General features: G+C 40.6%; 1 protein-coding gene across 3 annotated transcripts in view; it reads left to right on the forward strand.

Annotated features, from left to right (window-relative positions):
• The window catches only part of IFT81 (intraflagellar transport 81), a 130,087-nt gene that overhangs the window by 37,020 nt on the left and 70,460 nt on the right, over nucleotides 1-22,607 (forward strand). For all 3 annotated transcript variants that reach the window (XR_005659553.1, XM_039910436.1, XM_029058800.2), the window contains exons 12-14: nucleotides 15,599-15,748; nucleotides 16,714-16,842; nucleotides 17,199-17,288. Coding sequence is in view for 2 of the 3 variants with exons in the window: in XM_039910436.1 (XP_039766370.1) it covers nucleotides 15,599-15,748; nucleotides 16,714-16,842; nucleotides 17,199-17,288 (369 nt within the window). In the remaining variant the exon portion in view is untranslated. The remainder of the gene's footprint in view (nucleotides 1-15,598; nucleotides 15,749-16,713; nucleotides 16,843-17,198; nucleotides 17,289-22,607) is intronic.

A 22,607-nucleotide genomic window follows, 5' to 3' on the forward strand; every position in this document is an offset into this window, starting at 1 on the left:
TCCCAGTCGCAGCTAGTTCAAACATTTGCTCAGCCAGGGAGTTTTTACCAGCCACAATACAGGGTGAGCAATTTGTTGGATGCCCAACTGCAGTAGTTACTAGGGCTACATTGTTTGCCGAGATTGGGAAATTTAAAAAAGTTCTCCAACCGAAGAGGAAGCCTGGCAAGTTTAGCTGCAGCTGTCAGATCTTAAAAAATTGGGAATCACATTTTGACACTTAGAAGGGTAGATGGTTCAATTACAAGTGATCCTAGGTAAACCTATGATATTTTTAGATCCTTTCGAATCGCATTGTACTCTTTAGAGGACGTGGGGACGTTGGATTTACCCAACAGTTGGAATAGAAAGGAATCAAATGAAATTTTGATTTCACTAGGTGAAAGACAAAGTAGCATATAGACCATGCAGACTAGTTGGTACCATCACTTTACAAACCAGTTTTTGAAATAATTTTTCAGATTTACTTTTGTGGAGAGTTATTTAAGTATTTTATCGGCAGCAAAATGGCCTTCAAGTAATCTTGTGGGTGTTTTGATATATAACAGCAGCATAGAGACCTTGGCTAGCATCCTCCTGTTTTTCATGAAAAGAATGTCCCAGTGACAGTAAAGCATAAATTTCTAGCAGTATTATTACTGGATATGTCATTATAAATGCTTAATAACAGTCATAAATAATAGAGTCCAATATGGATCTCAGAGTCCAAAGCTGGTGCTTGTTGATTATGGGAACTAATAATAAAAATCATGCTGTTTGTTAAATTCTTACTAAGTGCTAAAAACTGTACTAAGTGATGGAGTAGATACAGGATAGTTAGGGGGGAAACAGTCCCCGTCCCACATGGAACGCACAGTCTAAGTATGAGGGAGAACAGGTATTGAACCCCTATTTTACAAATGAGGAAACTGAGGCACAGAGAAGTCAAATTATTTGCCCAGAGTCACTCAGCTGGTAAGTGGCAGACTTAGATTAGAACTCAGGTCCTCTGACTCCCAGGCTGTGCTCATTCCACTAGGCCATGCTGTTTCCTAGAATATCTAGCTATCTTCCATCAGGTTCAGTCTTGGTGTTCCAAGTGTGGCCAAGTTAAAATTAAAACTATTAAAACCTGTATGCAGATGACGCCCAAATCTAGCTCACTAACCCTGCCTTCTCACTTTCTCTACAATTTCACATTCCTCCCTGTCTCCAGGACATATTGCTACTTGGTGTGCTGCCAACAGCTCCAGCTCAATATGTCCAAAATTGAACTCCTCATCTTCCCTTCCATATCCTCTCCTCTGTGCATCTTTCCCATCACAATCGACACTACCACCATCCCCCTTGACTTTGAAGCCCATAGCCTTGGCATTATCTTTGATTCCTCCCTCTCTTTCAACCCCTCCATGTAGTTGGTCACTAAATCCGGTCAGTTTTTCTGCCACCACATTTCCCAGATCCACTCCTTCCTCTTTGTTCAAATGGCCACTCTGCTGGACTTTTCCAGTCCTGGCTTGACTGCTGCAGGAGCCTCCTCATTGATCTCCATACCTATAATCTCTCCCCTCACTAAGCCTTGCTACACTCTGCTGCCCAGATCATTTTTCCTAAGTCTGGTTCTTCACATGTCTCCCGACTCCCCAAAGACCTTGAGATGCCCATTCCTCTTCACAAAAAGCCAAAACTCCTGACCACTGGCTTTAAAGTTTTCAATCACCTGCTTATCCGTCTTCTTTTCCTACTAGACTGTAAGTTCACTGTGGGCTGGGAATGTGCCTCCCAACTCTGTTTTATTGTTGTATTGTACTCTCCCAAGTGCTTAGTACAGTGGTCTGCAGACAGTAAGTGCTCAATAAATGCGATTGATTACTCTGCTTTAGCTTGCACTTTTCATTTCTCTCAAGCTAACCTACTCACTGCGCTTCATTCTCGCCTCTGTCTACGCCTTCCCCCTCCAAATCTGCTCTCCCAAACCCTTCTGCAATCATGAAAGTTCCAGTAGGCCTACCCCAATTAATTCCTATTTTCCCCAGGTTTATATCTCACCCCCAAACTATGACCGCAGCACTCTGTGCTCACTAAGGCACCTTCCCTTTTGCCTTCAATCATTCAGTTAATTAAAGGAATTTATTGAGTGTTTTCTGTGGAGCGCACTCAGAAGAATAGGGTTGTTTTTGGGTTTTTTAGCGCTTAGTGTGTCCAAGCACTGTGCTAAGCACTGGGATTGATACAGGATCATCAGACAAAAAGGCAAGTCTCCCTCATTTTAAAAAAGACTTCTCTCAACCCCACATATCACCCTATCTCCCTCCTACCATCCCTATCCAAACTCTTAAAAAGGACCATTTTTTTCCCACTGCCATAATTTCCCCTCCACCAGTTCTCTTCTAGGCTCTCAGTAGTCTGGCTTTCTACCCTTTAACCCCACGGATACCTGTTTCTCCAAGTTCAGTAATGACCTCTAGAGTGATGTCCAAAGGACTATACTGCATCCTGATTCTCCTTGATCTGGCTGCTGCTTTTGATTTCATGAATCACTCTCTTCTCCTCAAAGTAACTGTCAGGCCTCAATTTTGCTGATGATATCCTTGTTCTCTTATGTCTCTGATTGCTCCTTAGCAGTTTTGTTCAATGGTTCCTCCTATGGCTCTTATCCTATTATTGCGATCATCCCCCAGCTTTTGTTCTAAGTCCTCTGTCGAGAAGCAGCATGGCTCAGTGGAAAGAGCACGGGCTTTGGAGTCAGAGGTCATGAGTTTGAATCCCAGCTCTGCCACTTGTCAGCTGTGTGACTGTGGGCAAGTCACTTAACTTCTCTGTGCCTCAGTTACCTCATCTGCAAAATGGGGATTAAGACTGTGAGTCCCACGTGGGACAACCTGATTCCCCTTTGTCTACCTCAGCGCTTAGAACAGTGCTCTGCGCACAGTAAGCGCTTAACAAATACCAACATTATTATTATTATTATTCTCACTTTACACCCACCCTCTGGGGGAGCTCATCTGCTCACATGGCTCCAGCTATCATCCCTGTGTCCCTAGCCGTCATCCCTCACCTGACCTGCAATCCTGCATCTCCATGTCCTTCTAGCACATTTCTACTCGGTTGTCCTATAGGCACCCACAACTTAATATTTAAAAAACTGAATCCCTTTTCTTTCCCCATAAGCCCACTCCTTCTGCTTGACTTTCCCATCTCACCACCACTCTCCCCAGCCCAGAATCCCACATGCTTGGTGTCATCCTCGATTCTTCACTATTGTTTATAGTGAAGAATTGTCTTTGCCAAATTCTGCTCGTTTGTCTGCTCAACATTTTCCAGATCCACCCCTTAGTCTCCTCCCAGACCTCTACCACGCTGGTACAAACTCTGGTCTTGCCCTGTGTAGATTACTGCATTAGCCTCCTCGCTGATCTCCCATTTTCCAGGCTCTTCCCCTTCTAGTCTACACTACATGCTGCTGCATGGATCATTTTCCTGAAGGATTGCTCGGGCCACATCTCTCCTTTCTTTCTTCACAGGCTCCCTGGATCTCTGTCTCAAACAAAATCTCTGCACAAATGACTTCAAGGCTGCCTACCATCTGGCCCCACCTTACCGTCTGCTCTCCTCTTCTGCTATTTTCCGACTTGCTGTCTTTGTTCCTAACAAGGCAGTATTCTAGTTTTCCTTCACTTGAGATTCGCCTGCCTCCATCCCCTTACTTGTGATGTTCCCCCAGCTCAAAAGTCCCTCCTTCTCCAGACAGTAGACATGGACGACAACATTGCCGTCACAGACACAGACACCAGACAGACGGCAGTGTTGCTTTACTGTCTGTCTCCCCACTAAACTGTAAGCTCCTCAACAACAGGGATCATAACTATTATACTGAACTCTCCTAAGCGCTCTGCACATAATGGGTGCCCAATAAATATTATTGATGGAAACAAAAGTAAATGAAGAAGAGGTAGGATAGTATATAGTATAGGTGGTGTCTCTAATGGTAGGTTATTGGATGATTGTGACGTTTTATCATGATGAAACCGTATAAAGCAGGGAGGAAGGAGATGTTGCTTAGACTCTTGGCCATTCTGGGACTAAGCCTCTGCGAGTGAGTCCAGGTGATGTGTTCGAGACCAGTCAAAGGCTAACATGAAAACAAATTGTGCACCTTTTCCTGATCATCCTGATTCGCAGCCCAAGCTAGAACAGAAGATGTTAAATGGGTGAAAAATTGTATCCTTTTCTCATATATTCACTATTAAAAATAGACTGGATCTGCTTACTTCCTACTCAACCTCCCTATCACAATTCATTTGAGTTTTACTGGATTACCTTAGAATCACTTTGACATGAAACAGAGAGAAGGATGTAGTCTCATTAAGTAACCTGGTGTTAAATTATAGTTGGAGCAACAAGGGATTAGAAGTCAGAAGAACTGGGTCCTATTCTCATTTTTCCTACTAATGTACTATATGACCTCAGAAGAGTCCCTTTAATTTTTCTTGGTCTGGGTCTCCATCTGTAAAATGGGAATAATGTGATTTCTATAGCACTTTAAAATATTTTGAGGAACAGTGTTATGTAAGGGGAAAGTAAATAATTCCATTCATCAGCAACCTCACAATTAGTTGCCATGGAAATGCATGTCAAGTCAGAAATAGAGAATTATGGCTTCAGCTGAGAAGCTTGCTACATGAGAAAAGCCTTTTTTGGGTAAATGTCCATATGATACCTGATATTTGGTACCTGACTAAAAAGGACATGGCCTGCAGTAATAAATTTTACAGTTAGAATGGGTTGTAGAATATTCATAGTATTCAATATTTGAAATAGGCGTTTAGACACTGTGGAGAAAAACAAGATGGTTTCATATCTGTAGAGACAGAGTGCTCATATCCATTAAAATACTGGGCACAGATTTTCATAATTTCTGCCAAAAGAGGTTAAGGTTCTCTAAACATATTAAATGGAGAAAGGGAGAAAGAATATTATTGTCAAATTCCTCTGTGACTATAAAGAAGCCAAGTCTATAGAAATGTTATTGAAGCTAGAAAGTTGTACTTTAAAGCACCGATCCATCACTGAAAACCAAACTAATACTGCATTTCCATCCAATTGACTGCTTCTCAGTACCCACTGGCATGAATAAAGCATTAATTGTATTGATCTTTGCATCTGGAATGGTAATCAGAAACTCTGTTTCTTAAAAGACCTCTGAATTGGTTCAAATTACTAGTAATAGATACTATAAGAAGCCTTCCTTCCCGATGGCACATATCCTAGGAAATACTTTGCAGCTCAAAAAAATGAATGTGACCCAATTGATCTGTTTGACAGCCACCTCGGAGCATTTTTTCCGCTTTATATGGCAAGGTCTTGGTATTTGTGTTTTGTATTAGAATTCTAGTGTGTTCAGGCACTGACTGACCTGCTGCAATACACTGGGAAAAATGTGATGGGCCATTAGCCGTGACTGGAGGTCTGTGCAAGCAAGGAGCCAGTAAGAAGAAATTGGAGCATTGTGGGAATGGATATCAAGGAGCATCTGCTTCTCAAGCACCCACCCTTTTCCTCCACAGGCTCTTTTATCTGGTTATACCAAAAAGAATTTTTGAATCAGCCTGCCCGAGTATCCAAGGAGGAAACAGGATTTTGCTTCCCAAGATTATAATAATAATTATTCTACTTGTTAAACTCTACGTGCCAAGCACTATACTAAGTCAGCTCTGGGGTAAATGCAAGAAAATTAGGTCAGACATGTCCCCAGTCCAGATGGAGGAGGAGGGAGAAGGATTTAATCCTTATTTTACAGATAAGGAAATTGAGGCACAGAGAAGTTAAGTAAGTGACATGTCCAAGGTCAGAGCAGACAAATGGCAGAACTGGAATTAAAACACCAGTACTCTGATTTCCAGGCCTGTGCTCTTCCCACTAGGCCACACCATTTCAAAATCCTATCAAGTCCTACAACTTGGCTTTAGCATTATTTTAATTGCTTGCAGGCCTTATATTACTCTAGTTGTTGGACTAATTAGAACAATCTATTTTTTCCATTTTTAGTGTATTGATTTTCTTAAAACTTTCAAAAGTCACTGAAATTATTCATTTCTGCCTTTTGTTTAAATGGAATTGTGGAGCTAGTTGGTGTCCTTACATATGAAGCACTCCATTCAGAAACTGAAGTGAATATTTTTGTTCCAAGATTATAGCAATAATCTTTTTTGTAAAAGATTTTGTAAAATGATCACAGGGCCTTACAAAAAGCCACATAAATAAATATGCATACATAAGGGATCAATTTGAGATGCATGGCAGATGTTTATCTGTTGCTGAATTGTACTTTCCGAGTGCTTAGTACAGTGCACTGCACACAGTAAGCGCTCAATAAATACGATTGAAAGAATGAATGTTTTGCTGTTATAGTTATAGGAAGCAAGAAATTAAGAATATTTTGTTCAATTAGTAGTTCTGGGAGATGTTAGGTAGAGAGAATGAATAATTTGAACTGGATTTTGTCCAGCATACTAAGATTAATATTTATCTCCTTGTGGAATAGTATTTCATTATCATTATATATCTCTTGTACTGCCAAAATTATATGCAAAAATGAAAGCCAACCTTTCAAAATATGGCCCTGAATGTCTACAATCTGATATCCCTTAATTACCAGGTTATATCACCACCTGTTCCTTCCAAGGAAAATAAGAAAATCTATCCTTTTAACCGTAAGTCATCCTAAATGCTCAGAACTAGCAGTAGAAATAATAAAATCCAACAAACCCCTTTTCACTTGGAAAAATGCATAATTTCACTTTTGAATTACAAAAAAGAAAAAAAGGCTTTATATCTGGGTTTAAATCTTTCACAGAGCTATGTACACTTCGTAGAGTAGTGCAGCGTGGCTCAGTGGAAAGAGCACGGGCTTTGGAGTCAGAGTTCATGGGTTTGAATCCTGGCTCGGCCACTTGTCAGCTGTGTGACTGTGGGCAAGTCACTTAACTTCTCTGTGCCTCAGTTACCTCATCTGTAAAATGGGGGTTAAGACTGTGAGCTCCACGTGGGACAACCTGATTCCCCTGTGTCTACCCCAGCGCTTAGAACAGTGCTCGGCACATAGTAAGCGCTTAACAAATACCAACATTATTATTAATAGTGCATGAGTAGCTTTGAAGATATGGGTTCATCCATGGGTGGGTTTGGGGCTAAAAATACCTTTGTATAATCATTAGCCCTTTAGTCCCGAGGCATACACAAAGATGGTGTCTTCCTAGGCTACTGCATTGCCTAACTGCAGTTCTTGGCCCTGTTTTGGATTCTTTTCTTAGTGTCACAACCTTCCCCAATCTTCTCCTTGAATAGAACCACCCTCTTTTTCATAACTAGCCTTGTGTGTCTGCCACTGATTACTAAGAAACAGTGGATCCTGTTCACCTGTGGAGAGCTATTAAGGATACATTAGAGGGTGGGACCTTCCTTTTCTGGTTCTCTGCTTGGAGGAAGTTTACACACATCAACTAGTGAATCACTCTATAGGCAGCAGCCTACCTTACCCTTATCCCTGCTTTCCAATGTGATCCTTTCAGGTATTTTGAACTAGAATGAAGCCCGCTGTGGTCAGGGAACGTATCTAGTAATTCTGTTGTATTGTGCTCTCCCAAGTGCTTATACAATACTCTACACATAATACGCACTCTTTAAATACCACTGATTGATTGATCGTGTGGGGTAAGGAGGGACAGTCTAGTTTGCTGACTAGAATTCTGTTAGCACACCACCACTGCCCTACTTCTAGCCACACTCCCCAATAATAATAATAATGATGATAGTATTTGTTAACACTTAACTATGTGCTAGGCGCTGTACTAAGCAATGGGGTTGGACACAGTCCCTGTCCCATGTGGGGCTCACAGTCTCAATCCCCATTTTATAGATGAGGTACCTGAGGCCCAGAGAAGTGAAGTGACTTGCCCAAGATCTCACTGCAGACAAGTGGCCAAGTCAGGATTAGAACCCATGACCTTCTGACTCCCAGGCCCGTGCTCTATCCACTACACCATGCTCCTTCACTAATAAATTTGTTAAGCACTTACTGTGTGCCAAGCACCGTTCTAAGCGCTGGGGTAGATACCAGGTAATCAGGTTGTCCCACGTGGGACTCACAGTCTTCATCCCCATTTTCCAGATGAGGTAACTGAGGCCCAGAGAAGTTAAGTGGCTTGCCAAAGGGCACACAGCAGACAAGTGGTGGAGGCAGGATTAGAATCCATGACTTCTGACTCCCAAGCCCAGGCTCTTGCCACTAAATCATTCTGCTTCTCTGCTTCAGTAGTGTGTAGCTATGGTGAACAAGGGGCTTGTGGCCCAAATAGGATTGAATAAACACCAGCAAATGGGATAATTTTCCTCCTTATGAAGTCCATGGGAGAAAACTTCCAACCGCTCTGACCATTCTTTCTTTCCCACACAGAAGGGAAGAAATTAGTGGTTTCTATTATTTTATTTCAGTGTATCTTTCTAACATTTTGGCAAGGGAAAGGGGAACATATTAGGAAAAGAAAGCTATTTACATGCACAAACCCAAGTAGCCTGTATTTGCCTCTACCTTCCCTTCACATCTCTTTCAGCTTTATTGTCTTTATACTATGATATTTGCATGGTTCGAGTGAAATGTTACAGGAATCACGATCAAACACAATGGATTTTAAATGCATTCATTAGGAGTGGAGGATTTCTTGTGTAATCTCATATCTCAAAGTGATGATTTTATTTTACTTTGAATGAAATGAAGGCATAATAGCTAATTTATTTGTTCACATTGTACCAACATTTCTGAACTGCAAAGATTCTCTTTCTTTTATCCACCACATTCTTTGTCTATTAAACCAGCTTTCCAGATTACATCCAACCAGATAAAAGTCGAGGTGACAGTCTGGAAAATGTCATCTTTTTTGCTTTTATCCAGTTACAGCGGATCCTAATGGATCTAGAGAGTATGGGTCAAAAGTTTGATTTATTTGTCAAATTAATTCATTGCCAAAAGTTGTCTCTTTTATATTCCTTTAATATTTGTAGGATAGATAGCTATTTTCAGTAAGAAAGAATCAACAATAGGAACAACCTTTAGGGATATAATGCTTTTGATATTATCAAATCCATGACAGCCATAAGAAAAGATCCCACTGATGTTCTTTAAAGGAGTCTTTGATCATTTTGCTAAACATGACCCATTTGAAAAGGCCTTGCCTCCAGGTGTCTAATCATTTTATTCTCTAATGAACTTTGTTTTGCTCACTCAAACTTTAATTGTAATATTTTTTACAAATTATAATTATCACAGGTTTAAAGTTATTAGTAATAATATCTGAAGGTTTACCCAATGTGACAGGCTTTTTAAAGTTATTAATCCATTACCGTTAATTGTTTGACAGGGCAGGTAGAAACAGGTCAAGTGTATAGAGAGCTATCATCCAGTTAGTTAATGTAGTGAGGAATGCCAATTCCTTACTCATCATCAGCAGTATTTATTGAGCACCTCCTGTGTCCTCAATATCTGCATTAATACTGGCTAGTGGTAAAAAGCACAATTCCTGCCTTTGAGTTGGGTACAATCTAATGGGGGCACAGAGATGGACAGAAATTGAATACATTCAATAGGAAGAACAGAGTTAAAAAAAAAAACAAACCCAAAGAAAGATTAAATTGCTAAGACCCAGTTCCTGAACTATCAAATCAAAACCAGCAATACCAATCACTCCCTGTTTCCAAGTCCTTCTATCAGATTATGTTTAACCATATAAAATTAAGTAATGTACCAAGCATATTAGGTAGTAATGCCTAACAGTAATAGAGGAGTCAATATGGTTTCTGTATCTTTCTATGGGTCTCTCTCCTCCATATTCACCTCCCTTTCAGAGGGTCTGTTGACAGTCACCTTCTCTTGTGCTTTCAATCCATCATTTATTGAGGGCTTACTGTGTGTGGAGTACTATAACAATATAAAAGAGTTGGTAGACACATGATAAGATCATTCACGTGGCAGTTATTACTTAATGGGGATTGGGTTTGTGATGCTGCCCACTTGACTCACAAAATTCACATAAATCCTGTTATGATAATAAAATAACTTTCCTCCCTGAAAGATTATACCATTATGCATTAGAGAGAGGGCCTTGGGTTGTAAAGGAACCACTTTGTTTTTTCATAATCAAATCTGGGCAAACTCTCCTGACACCAAAGACACTCTTTAGGGGCAGTGAAGCCTTTTTAGCCTGTAGGTCGAGAGAGCAAGAATATTATTTTACCTCATCTGGGAGAAGTGTCAGTGGTTAAAGAAGACATGAACTAGAGAACCTTTATACCATTAGATCATGGCTTCCTTGAGGGCACGCACTGCTTCCCAGGTAAGGATGCTACAGGGTGCCGAGGGTTGGAAGTGGGAGTAGTGCATGTTCAGACCCAGATCGAAGACGTCAAAAGACCTAAGCAGGGCTGTGCACAGCAGTTTCTTATAGCTCCTGCAGTTGGCTCCTTACCTCTGTGGTGATTAGTTCAGAATGTCGGAACCTCTCTCCGAATCAGGGAGGTCTTAAGGACTGCTGTGCACACGGTGAGAGCTCAATAAGTACGATTGAATGAACGATTGATTTAGGATATTGGCTATGTGGTCTGCAAGTTGAGAATTTCGCTTTCACCTCTTTGCAAAAATGAGGGAGAGAAAGAACAGGATGGAAAAAGGAAGCAAGAAGGGTAGAACTGAAAGAGAAGAAGGGAGAGAGGAAGCAGATAAATAGAAAAGAAACAAAAAATAAAATGGGAGATAATCCATATAATAATATGAATTGAATACTTGTCACGTGGAGAGCATTCTACAGAGTGCTTGGGAGAGTACAATAAATGCAAAAAATTTGGCCCCTGCCCTCCAGGAGATGGGCAAACATAATTTTAGAGATGCATTAGGAGTAAGAGGAAAGATATAGTCACAATTGTTAATGGCAAGGATATGGAAAATTAGAGAAAACAAATATTTAAAATAACTTTCCCAAGGTCACACAGCAGAGAAGTGTTAGAGCTGGGATTAGAACCCATGTCCTCTGACTCCCAAGCCCGTGCTTGTTCCACTAAAGTACCCTGCTTCAATCCATCAATCAATGGTATTTATAGAGTGCTTACTCTGTGCAGAGCACTCTTCTAAGCACTTAGGAAAGTACACTACAACAGAATTAGCAGACGTTCTTGGCTCATAATGAGCTTACAGTCTAGAGGTCTAGCAAAGTATTCAGGACTCAGGAGCTAGTACAGGGAGGCCCAGTCTCTTCACTAGAGACAGTGCCCTGAACCTCTTGAGTATGTTGCTGTCTTTGTCTTTTTTATGTTGGTTTGTGTTTTTATATTTTCATCCCTAGTAAGTCTCCCATCTCCTCTCTCCTCCAGCTTATTTGTAAGCCCTTTGAGGACCACAGACTCTGACCGTTTTCATCTGGGCATTTTTTCCCAGCACTATTACTTTACAAAGTAAGTGCTCAATAAATGCCATTACTACTCCTACCGATTCAGAGGTTCTTGGGAAACCTCCTCTTTTCACCTCCGCCAATAACTTTCAGTCCCGCTGCACATTATACTGTGCTGTGCTTAGCCCTCATTCATTTACTCATTCATTCAATCATATTTATTGAGTGTTTACTGAGTGCAGAGCACTGTACTGAGCACTTGGCCTCACGACTCCTGAGGTTGACAGTCTCTTAGGCCCAATGGCTCCTGCTCGACTTATGACAAGAACCCACAATTGTTAAAATGCACCTTAAAATTAAAACACCCACGTGTTATCCTTCATGAGGGACTGGCATAAACTTTACGATCCCATCCTGCTACCCGAAAGGCAGCTGGTTTCACTGTAGGTTGCTGCAGCTGAATCAGTAGCAGAAACAATGGAAACAGTAGTCGCCGATTTGGCCAAAAGAATGGTGACAGCAGCTGCAGCAAAGAAGGAACTGAAAGAGAAAGGTCCCAGTCAGGCAGCAGAGGTAACTGTGGGAGAGGAACAGGGTGACTGAGGGTGACAGAGAGAGAGGGAGTCAGCCAGAGAAAGAGAGCAAGAGAGAGTGTGTGTAGTGTTTGTGTAAGACCTTGTGTGCCTGTAACTTCTGCCCTCTTCCTCCCATTCCTCTCTTCTTTCTGTCTCTATCTTTTCCTCTCTTCCCATGGCTTGTAGGGAAGAGGAAACGAGGGTGCATTGGTGAGTTGGGCACAGGCCTTTTTAGAACTCCAGTAGTGTGTCTCTTGAGAATCCCTGTTGATCCTAGCTTGGGGAGGAAAACTTCTTATTTTTTAATGATACTTTTAAGTGCTTACTGTGTGCCAGGCATTGTACTAAGTGCTGGGGTACAAACAAACTACTTAGGTTGGACACAGTCTCTGTCCCAAATGGGGCTCACAGCCTTAATCCCCACTTTACAGATGAGGTAACTGAGGCACAGAGGAAGTGAAGTGACTTGCCCAAGGTCACACAGCAGGCAGGTGGCAGAGCCAGAATTAGAGCCCAGTTCCTTCTGAGTTCCAGGCCCATGCTCTATTCACTTGGCCATCCTGCTTTTGCTCTTTAAGTGTCCCTCCCCTGCACCCAGCCAGCCAAGTCTTGCACCGCAACATAGGGATGGCCCCAAGTTGAGTAAGTTATACTATGAACAGTGCCTCAGTGTCTCAGCATATTGATAGCACTGTTGCTTAACTCTTTTCCAGTATGATTAAAATGACCTTGACTATCGATGTCCTAGGTAGAATTCTTAAAGTAAAATGGTATTCAAAAGCCACACTTATTTCAATCTGCATACAGCACATTGAGTAATTTGTGGGTTTGTTCTTTCACCAAAAACGTTTATAGCTCTTAGCTGTAAAAATAGTTCCTGAGCAAAGCAAGATAGAAAAAGCTCTGGCCTAGATATTGCAAAGGATGGCAGATGAAGAGGGTTGATTTCATTTTGGGCATTTTGCCCAGGACACTTTTAATAGAACATACAGTTACTCTAGGGATTTTAAGCCTGTGGTTATGTCAGACTTATGTATTTATTCTTCAAAAGGAAAATTCACAAACTACCAGACCCTTGTTCTATTGGTATGGTTTAAATTTTAAATTTTTCTTCTGCTTCTTTGAAACCTGATTGCTGGTAATTTAATGTGAATAGCCAGCCTGAATTCCTTTTGTAATGAAACCGATTTATGTTTAGAAAGCAAAACATTTTGAAGCCTGTTTCTTTCCCTTTCTTTCCCCTTACAATATGGCTTAGCAGATTTTCTAAGCTCATGGTAAGCAATCCATTATCCAAAAATGTTTCAAAATGGAATAAGCAGGATTATTTCAGGACCGGATTCAGATGCAAATGATGGATTTTCATTTTGCCAATCTTCGAAATCATAAGCAGTTTCCTGTCCACTCAAGAAAAAAAAATCAACCCTTTTGAAAAGCCCAGTAACTAGAAATGATCTGATATTTTGATTTAGAACAGATTTTCAACCATCTCAAACTTTGAATTGCTGAGGCAAGGCAGCATTTAAAGAATACAGAGCATCTCTAAAAATTTAGTCAGCTTCTCCCAGAACTATGATAACACAGAATCATGGTAGTAGATTAGTACTTTATGAGGAAAGATAACAGAAAACGTCCTTATAAAACAAAATTCATAGCAGAAAAAATTTTTTGAGAGATTCTTTCCTGGTATTTCAGAAACATTAAAACCAACATCTGCTAGGAAGCTCTGCACATCAAAGCCACCAGATTAGAAATGATGTTGCATTCATGTCATTTAAATGTGACTTTCCCTTCTATTCATGTTAGTGATTTAAAGTCTTCTACAGGGCTTACATTTTTTATCATCATAGAATAGTGCTTGACTGTAATTTCAAACTCTTTGACCAGTATCATTGAGTGGATGGAGAGTCTTGAAGTCGATTAGGAGGAGTTTTTGTTGGCTGCAGAGAGACATGGGAAGCATGTGGAGAATTTTGAGGAGAGCAGGGATGTGGGCTGAACGAAAGGTCCCAGTCAGGCAGCAGAGGTAACTGTGGGAGAGGAACAGGGGACATGATTTTTTAATTAGCCCCAATTTTAAAAAAATATTTAGACCCTGGTGAAAGTCGTCAAGAAGGCCTAATTTGCTAATATGTGTAAATGTGTACGAAAGACAGTCTGTGCAGCTGCGGGAAGTATAGATTGGAACGGGGAGAGGTGGAGGTAGGGAGACCAGGGAAAAGCTGATAATAATTAGTATTATGGTGTTTGTTAAGCACTTACTATGTGCCAAGCACTGTTCCAATATAAATAGCCACAATATGACCAGATTTTGAACCAGGAAAATAGCCGATTGGTTGGAGAGGAAAAGATGGATTCTGAAGATGTTTTGTAGGAAGAACTGGACAGATTTGGCAGTAGGTTGGATGTGAGAATTGAAAGCAAGGAGTTGAGGGTGATACAGTGGTCATGGGTTTCTAGGAGAGGGAGGGAGATGGTGTTATTGACTCAGGTGGGTAAAGTTAGAAGTAAGAATGTGTATAAAGGGGAAAGATGTGGGGTTCTGTTTTAGACATGCTGAGTTGGAGGTCTTGAGGAAACCTACAAATGGAGATATATTAGAGGCAAGAGGAAATTTGGGATTTTAGGTCAGATGAGAGGTTAGGGCTAGACAGAAGCTGTGTGGCCTAGTGGACAGAGCACTGACCTGAAAATCAGAAGCACCTGGGTTCTAATCCCGGCTCCATCACTTTTCTGCTGTGTGACCTGGGGCAAGTCACTTAACTTCTCTGTGCCTCACCTGTAAAATGGGGATTAGGACTGTGAGTGGGACAGAGACTGTGTCCAAGGACTGTGAGTGGGACAGAGACTGTGTCCAACCTGATTAACTTGTATCTACCCCAGGGCTTAGTACAGTGCCTGGCCCATGGTAAGCACTTAACAAATATAACAAAGAGATTTTGTGTGTGTCTGGGGGCAGGAGGGGGACATCTTGTATAGTGAAAATAATAATAATGTTGGTATTTGTTAAGGGCTTACTATGTGCAGAGCACTGTTCTAAGCGCTGGGGTAGATACAGGGTAATCAGGTTGTCCCACGTGAGGCTCACAGTTAATCCCCATTTTAGAGATGAGGTAACTGAGGCACAGAGAAGTGAAGTGACTTGCCCACAGTCACACAGCTGACAAGTAGCAGAGCAGGGCTTCGAACCCCTGACCTCTGACTCCCAAGCCCAGGCTCTTTCCACTGAGCCACGAGTGGAAGCCCCGTGAGTGGATCAGCTCCCCGAGAAAGTGAGTATAGAGTGAGAAGATTAGGGGATCTAGGACAGAATCTTGGGTAGAGAGAACACCTAGAGTAAGAGGATGAGATGCAGAGGAGCAGCCAGTAAAAAGCAACTGAGAAAAAGCAGTCAAAGAAATAGGAGTACTGGCAGGCTTGATCATTTATTTTTAAAACAAAAAAACCTTACGGTAGTTATCGTTAGGTCTTGAGCCTTTAAATAATGTAAAAGTTAATATTAAAAGTTAATTTAATATTATTAAAGAACACTGAGAAAATATGTAATAGTTGGCCCCTTCACTAACCTCAAGGTTAAATTATGTATCATTTAATTCTCTTTCCTTTTAGTTCAAACGTTATGTTAGCAAGCTTCGAAGCAAGAGTACAGTTTTCAAAAAGAAGCATCAAGTAATAGCTGAATTTAGAGCAGAATTTGGTCTCCTCCAGAGGACAGAAGAACTTCTGAAGCAGCATCATGAGACTATTCAGAATCAACTGGTAAATAGAAGTAATTTTGTGGATTTTCTAGATTGTGGGTGAAGTCAGCGTTTTCCAGGGAAACCTGTAAAATTGTTCCTATTATCCGGTGAACTAAAAGGGGAAAGGCAACCTAGCTGTTTGATTGGTCTTGCAATGTAGCATACAGGCCCAGTGTACATTGTGGTAAGATTGTTCACTGTTAAACTACAGTGAACATGATTTTTTAATTAGCCCATATTTTAAAAAATATTTAGACCCTGGTGAAAGTCGTCAAGAAGGCCTAATTTGCTAATATGTGTAAATGTGTACATAGACACTACTAAGTTCATATAGCTGTCCCTGGGGCCATTCATGCTAATAGATGGATTATGGACCGTTACTGGGCACTAGCTCAGGCATACACACTAGCAGGGCTGAGAACATGCCTTGGGAGAGTCAACATGTTCATGGAAGGACAACCAAATATACATAGATATATATGTATGCACACATACATACACATATATATATGAATATGGGAAATCCTTATATACCAATTGAAGGATTTTCCATATTCATCGAACATTCCCACATCAGTCATGGCTTACTAGTCAAGCCTCCATTAATGTAAATGCTTTTAAAATTTGAAGGGCAAATACTGCTTACCTAACTGCACCTGGGACTACACAAAGATTTGGAACAGCTCCCTATGCATACTAAGTGTCTAGTTACAGTTATGGCAGAGCACTTGCCTTTCTAAGCCCAAATTTAAAAGCACATTTTAAACACCAGGAAATACCATAGATAAATTTAGTGTTGTACTGCAACCGAAAGAAATTACAGCCCACACAGGCATGTAATTCTTATTGAAGTCATTAGGGTTGTCCCCATAGTTTCAGTATTCTAAAAATACTTCTTTGTTACTAAGATAAATGAGTAAACCTATTTGGTGGACTGCTAAGACTTTCACCTGCTTTATATGACTTCCTTTCTCTTCTTGACAGCAAACTATGGAGGAGAAGAAGGGTGTTTCTGGTTACAGTTACACTCAGGAAGAGCTGGAGAGGGTGTCTGCATTAAAGAGTGAAGTGGACGAAATTAAAGGACGGACACTGGATGACATGTCTGATATGGTGACTCCAAATACATTTTTCTATTTCTAATTTCTATCATTAGATTTCATTACCCAGGCTGCAAATTCCTGAAGAAACTTCCTTTCTGAATGCATAGTTTCTAGAGGTAAAGGGTCATAAGTTTTAAAATGAAACAAAATGCATAGATATAAAAGTATATTTTATATTTAAAAATGAACAAGTTTTATCGTAATACTGACTAGTAGAAATAATTGGAAGGCTTGTTGTTTTATAGAGTGCTCAATTTAATCTTCTTCACTCCCTTTGTCTGCTTTAAATTATTTTACTTTCTACATCTTAAAAATGTAAACCCAAAATTAATAGGGGATTCATTCATACTTTTTATCTAAATTCAGGTTAAAAAATTGAATTCAATGGTGACTGACAAGAAATCAGCCTTAGCCCCAATCATTAAGGATCTGAGGCAACTGCGACAGAAATGTCAGGTCAGTGAAATGGGTAATGTGAAGTACACATTAATATTTCCTGCTGCTCTTCCGATGAGGTGGTCGGAATCCTGTTCTTTCCTGTTTATTAAGGCAGTTTTTTTAAGTTCTTGAATCCAAGAAAATAAAATGTTACTACACTGGTATGATTCATCAAAACAGAACAGTTGTGTGAGATGACTTTTAAAGGTTTTTCATGAAAATTTGTCATCCAATTTGCATGATTTGAAAGAATGTTCTAAAAACAAAACCCACAGCTAGATGAGATTCTTGGTTAAAGTTGTCTGTGGGTATGAGCTATAAATATACAGTCTAGTTGGGTTCCTCTGTGACCTGATCAATTGATTGATTGAGATAAAGCTTTAGAGTCTGCTGGAAGACTTCAGAACCATGATGGTACTGGGGGCCAGTCAGTATGTCCTGAGATATATGCTGGGATACCATTTCTTGAAAGTTAATTCCTACTGTTTTAAGGATACATTCAAAGAAAGTAAATGTGCTTCATAGATCCAGGTTAGGTGGCCTCAGGCAGGATTTAGCAGAGTGAGTTTATCACTCTAGTTTGAGTTTTTGTTTTGAATCCTGGGTGTTGGAATAGTGCCAAAAGGGTCTTCAAAATTTGACTATACAAACAGGCATGAATCATCAAGTTTATACTCCAGAGCCATTGGGGAAGATCCGTCTCTCTTTCTCTGGATGTAATTCACTGTTACTATTATTATTGTTTTGCAAATATTAGTTGTATGGAGAAGTTGAAACTTACTAGTAGAGGTTATTAGTTAATTGCTTTTTGGTTTTGGTTTTTTAGTACAATGTCTTCAGTTTCCAACAATTTCTTCAGCTTCTGCATATATGCCATCCATGGCTGTTAATTATTTTCATGATCATCATCATCAGATAGTATTGTATTTATTATATGCCTAACTGCCTTGGTTATAGTGCTCTGCGCACAGTAAGTGCTCAATAAATATGATTGAATTAGTGAATACCCACACAAGCAAAACAGAGCATTGTAAAGGCCACCTAAACAGAAGACATTTCAGGGGAGAAACTGGAAAGGTTGAAAGCATTTGCAAACCAATAAACTCATGTCAGGAATATAAAACGTTTACAGTGGATTTTTGAGGTATGTAAGATATTTCCATTGACAAAAGGGCATGGGAGAGTTGCAATTTCTTTGCATCCAAAGAGGGAGAAAGACTTCCACTAATTGGGTAAGAGATACTCAAGTGTTAAGTCAAAGGCATTTAGAGAGAGATACTCAGTTGAATCAGGTGTCATTCTTAGAGCTGATGAAGATGTGACTTGAGCCTTTTGGAGTTCCAGGATAATCTTAGCAACTTATCCTATCCAGGAATGGTATAACTAAAGGTTGAGGTAGAACTTTAATCGTTGGGGTGAATTGACTGATTGTAGCAAGTAGTCTGAAATAAATATTTCCACATTTCAGGCAAATTGTTTCCCAAGGGAAATGATTAGGTGGAGTGCTCAAATCGTAAGAAGTGCAGTGAGAATTAGTCAATCAGAAGACTTATTGAAACTAATCTAAATGCTAGGAAGAATATATCAATTGGCAGAATTTATTGAACACTTACTGTGTACAGAGCACTGTACTAAGCTCTTGGGAGAGTACAATATAACAATTGAGCAGACAAATTCTGTGCCCCCAAATACCGGGACAGTAATTCTGACCTGGCCCCTGGCTCCAACGAATTCACAATTGAAGCAGTTGAATATGAATCCACAGGGAGGAAAAAACTTCAGAAATAACAGTAAAAACACCAATACTGTTAAGTGAGTGCTTACTTTGTGCAGAGCACTGTCCTAAGCACTTAAGAGAGTATAATACAACAGAGTTGGGAGACATTCTGTGCCCACAGAGAGCTTACATTTTAAGGTGGGAGAGAAAGGCATTAAGATAAATTACATCTGTGTACATAAGTGCTGTGGGAATGAGGGTGAGGTGAATACGTGGTGCTCAGAAGGTACAGATCCAAGTGCACAGACAACCTAAAAGGTAGAAGGGAAGGCTTATTTGGGAAAGGCCTCCAAAAAAAACCCCAAAATGGTTAATTCATTGCTCAACTCTGGGCCATTCTCCATTCTGGGCCACCTAATGCTAAATAATGGGAAGGAAGATAGTGTGGCAGGAGAATGGCAATAACCCCAACCCTCAGGCCACTTCCTGTGGACCCTGTTGTCCTGTGGTAGTGGGATTTAATCAATGACAATTTTGCATTTACCCTGTCCCTGTGATTTTGTGATTTGCAGTCATGCCCCTTTCCAGCAAGGACATCCATATTGAAATATGGAGTCCAGCGCAAGTTACTCAATGTGGCGACCTTTAGGGAGAAGAAGGGACAAAGAGTTCCACTTTCTTTCCTCCCCACCCCACTCCCACAACTGCCAGATTGTGCCACGCAAAGCGTCCTTCATTACTTAGGCGGGCTCTGGGCCTGCCCCTCTCAGTGATTGGGACTCCAAGTGAGTTATCATGAGAAATGGAGGACAGTTGGTCAGATCTTGCATGAAACCAAGCAGTCAATCAATAGTATGTACTGAGTGGCTACTGTCTGCAGAGCACTTTACCATGCTCTTGAACCACTCCCACCCACTGCCTGTCTCCCTGCCCCACAGTAATCTCAAATCCCATTAGTGAGGTAGGACCCCTTAGTAAGACTATAAGTGGTTTGGCTATGCCTTGCAGCCTCATTTTCAAGGCTGAAAAGTACACTGCTCTTTTCTAAAAGATGAAATCTCAGTTCCTTAAATTTGTTTGGAATAGAAGCAGTGTAGCCTAGTGGGAAGAGCGTGGGCCTGGGAGTCAGAGAACCTGGGTTATTGGGGGATTTTTTGTTTGCTTGTTTTTAATGATTATTTGTTAAGGGCTTATTCTGTAACAGGCAGCAAACCAAGTGGTGAGGTAGATACGAGATAATCAGGTTGAACATAGTCAACATGGGGCTCACAGCTTTAATCCTCATTTTACTGATGAGGTAACTAAGGCACAGAGAAGTTAAATGACTTGCCCTAGATTACCCAGGAGACATGTGGCAGATCAGGATTAGAACCCAGTTCCTCTGACTCTCAGGCCCATGTTCTTTCCACTAGACCATGCTGCTTAATTCTGGCTCTGCCACTTGTCTGCTCTGTGCACCTTGGCCAAGTTACTTAATTTCTGTGCCTCAGTTACCTCATCTGTAAAATGGAGATTAAGAATGAGCCCCATGTGGGACATGGACTGTGTCCAGTCTTATTTGCTTGTATCTCTAGACTGCGAGCTGAATGTGGGCATTGAATGTGTTTGCCAGTTCTGTGGCATTGTACTCTCCCAAGTGCTTAGTACAGTGCTCTCTGCACATTATAAGCACTCAAAAAATACCATTGATTGGTCGATCTACCCCAGCACTTAGTACAGTACCTGGCACATACTAAATGCTTAACAAATACCATTAAAAAATAGATAATGGAACTTGCTTCACAGAGAAACATAGAGCTACATTACAATAAAGTAAGTACAAGCATCTGGGATATAATTGGTGTAAAATTTCTTGGTCATTACTATTTTTTTTTTGCCATTTACATAATTAATCCTGAACCTCCCAGATCTTAGAATGCTCCCTGTGATTAAAGAAGGCATCTTGGAAATTTTCATTGATTCTTTCAGTCCACTAAGGTAATGATTTAGTACATTAGACAATAATTGAATGAATGTCAACTTTGTGGTCTGAAACTGTTCGTGAATTTCTAAGTCTCCTAGGGAGTAATTTAGACACTGGGGAAATTGGACTTAATGTTAATAAATGTCAAAGATAACACAATTGTGATTTAGCAGGAAAAATGCAATTGAAAGAATGGACATGTAGCCAGTACAATATGAGATTTTATTATGATCACCATGCCAGAAACAATAGCCTTTAAATTTGCTTCTTTTAGGAAGACTTAATAAAAAAATGAAAGAACAAAAAAGATGGGCCTGATTTACATAGTATTGTGCAAACCAAACCCCTGAACATAGACCATAGAGCCTTCTGTTCTTGTGCATCTAGCAAAAATTTCTGAAAAGATATTTAATGCATAAATTATATTTTTGTATGATTAAAATTGCACATATCAGTTATACATTTGATGATTGAGTCATAAGGATTTACAAAATTTTCATGCTTGGAAATGACATATGAATGTGTTTTGGGGTTTTTTTGCATTGATCACTGCAGCTGCTTTTTAAGGTTGCCCACCGCCTAGGAAAGAGAAAGGGCAGTAAAGCCGCCCAGGCCAAATCCTCCTTATCTGCCCTCAACTAATTTTAAACATACCCTGACTAATTTTGGCTCCTCAGCCACTGCAGCAAAAAGTAGGATGTGAAAACTGCTTTTGGAAGATTCTCCAAATATCAGTTGAAAGCTGTAACCCCTCCAAGAGTGGTAGGCCTGAGAAAGTTGGCCCCTTGGCCCAATGGTTAAAGGTCTCTGCATTTTAAAATAACAAACTGAGAATATAAACTAGAAAAAAAATTTCTAATTACTGTTCGTTTGTGTGTTTAGATTAAATTTTGTTCTCTCCATTCTAATCTCAGGACCAAATACCAATATAAACATACACCATAGAGTTTATAATCACTAGGTACTCCGTAGTTATCCCCTGCTGCCTATCACTCCTCAGCTCCGCTGATCTCCTGCTCCACCCCACCTCACCCACTCATCAACTTGGACACGCACTCAATTTCATCATCTCTCGTCACTGTACAATCTCTGCCCTCACCATCTCTGAAATTCCATTATCTGATTACACACTTCACTTGCCTTCTCTCCCACACACACCTTCCCTTCAAATTTCTCCTGTTCACTCACCAAGACCTCCAATCTTTTGACCCCATCTAGTTTTTTCAAGTCATCATGCCCCATTTAGTCTCCATACCCAAACTACCTTCCCTCGATGTCCAAACTGACACCCTCAACACCACCCTCTCTACTGAACGCAACTCACTCCCCTCTCCCATCACTGATCTCATACCACTAATCCACCATCCTGGATCACCTTCACAGCCTGCTTCCTTTGTTCCTTGTGCAAGAGCCACAGAGCGCTGCTGGCAGAAATCCAGATACCAGGCTGACCTTGTCCACCTAGACTTCATCCTTACCTGCCTGGCAATATTATTTTTCTATCTTTATTGACTCCAGTGCCCTCGCCAGGTGTTTCAGTTGTTTAACTCCCTCCTCATGTTCCTGTCCCCAAACCTTCCCTATCTCTTGTCCCTAATGACAAGGCCACCTACTTTTATTGAGAAAATTGTAGCCATCAGGCATGATCTCCATAAAA

The sequence above is a fragment of the Ornithorhynchus anatinus genome, chromosome 2 (assembly GCF_004115215.2).
Source record: "Ornithorhynchus anatinus isolate Pmale09 chromosome 2, mOrnAna1.pri.v4, whole genome shotgun sequence".
NCBI lineage: Eukaryota > Metazoa > Chordata > Mammalia > Monotremata > Ornithorhynchidae > Ornithorhynchus > Ornithorhynchus anatinus.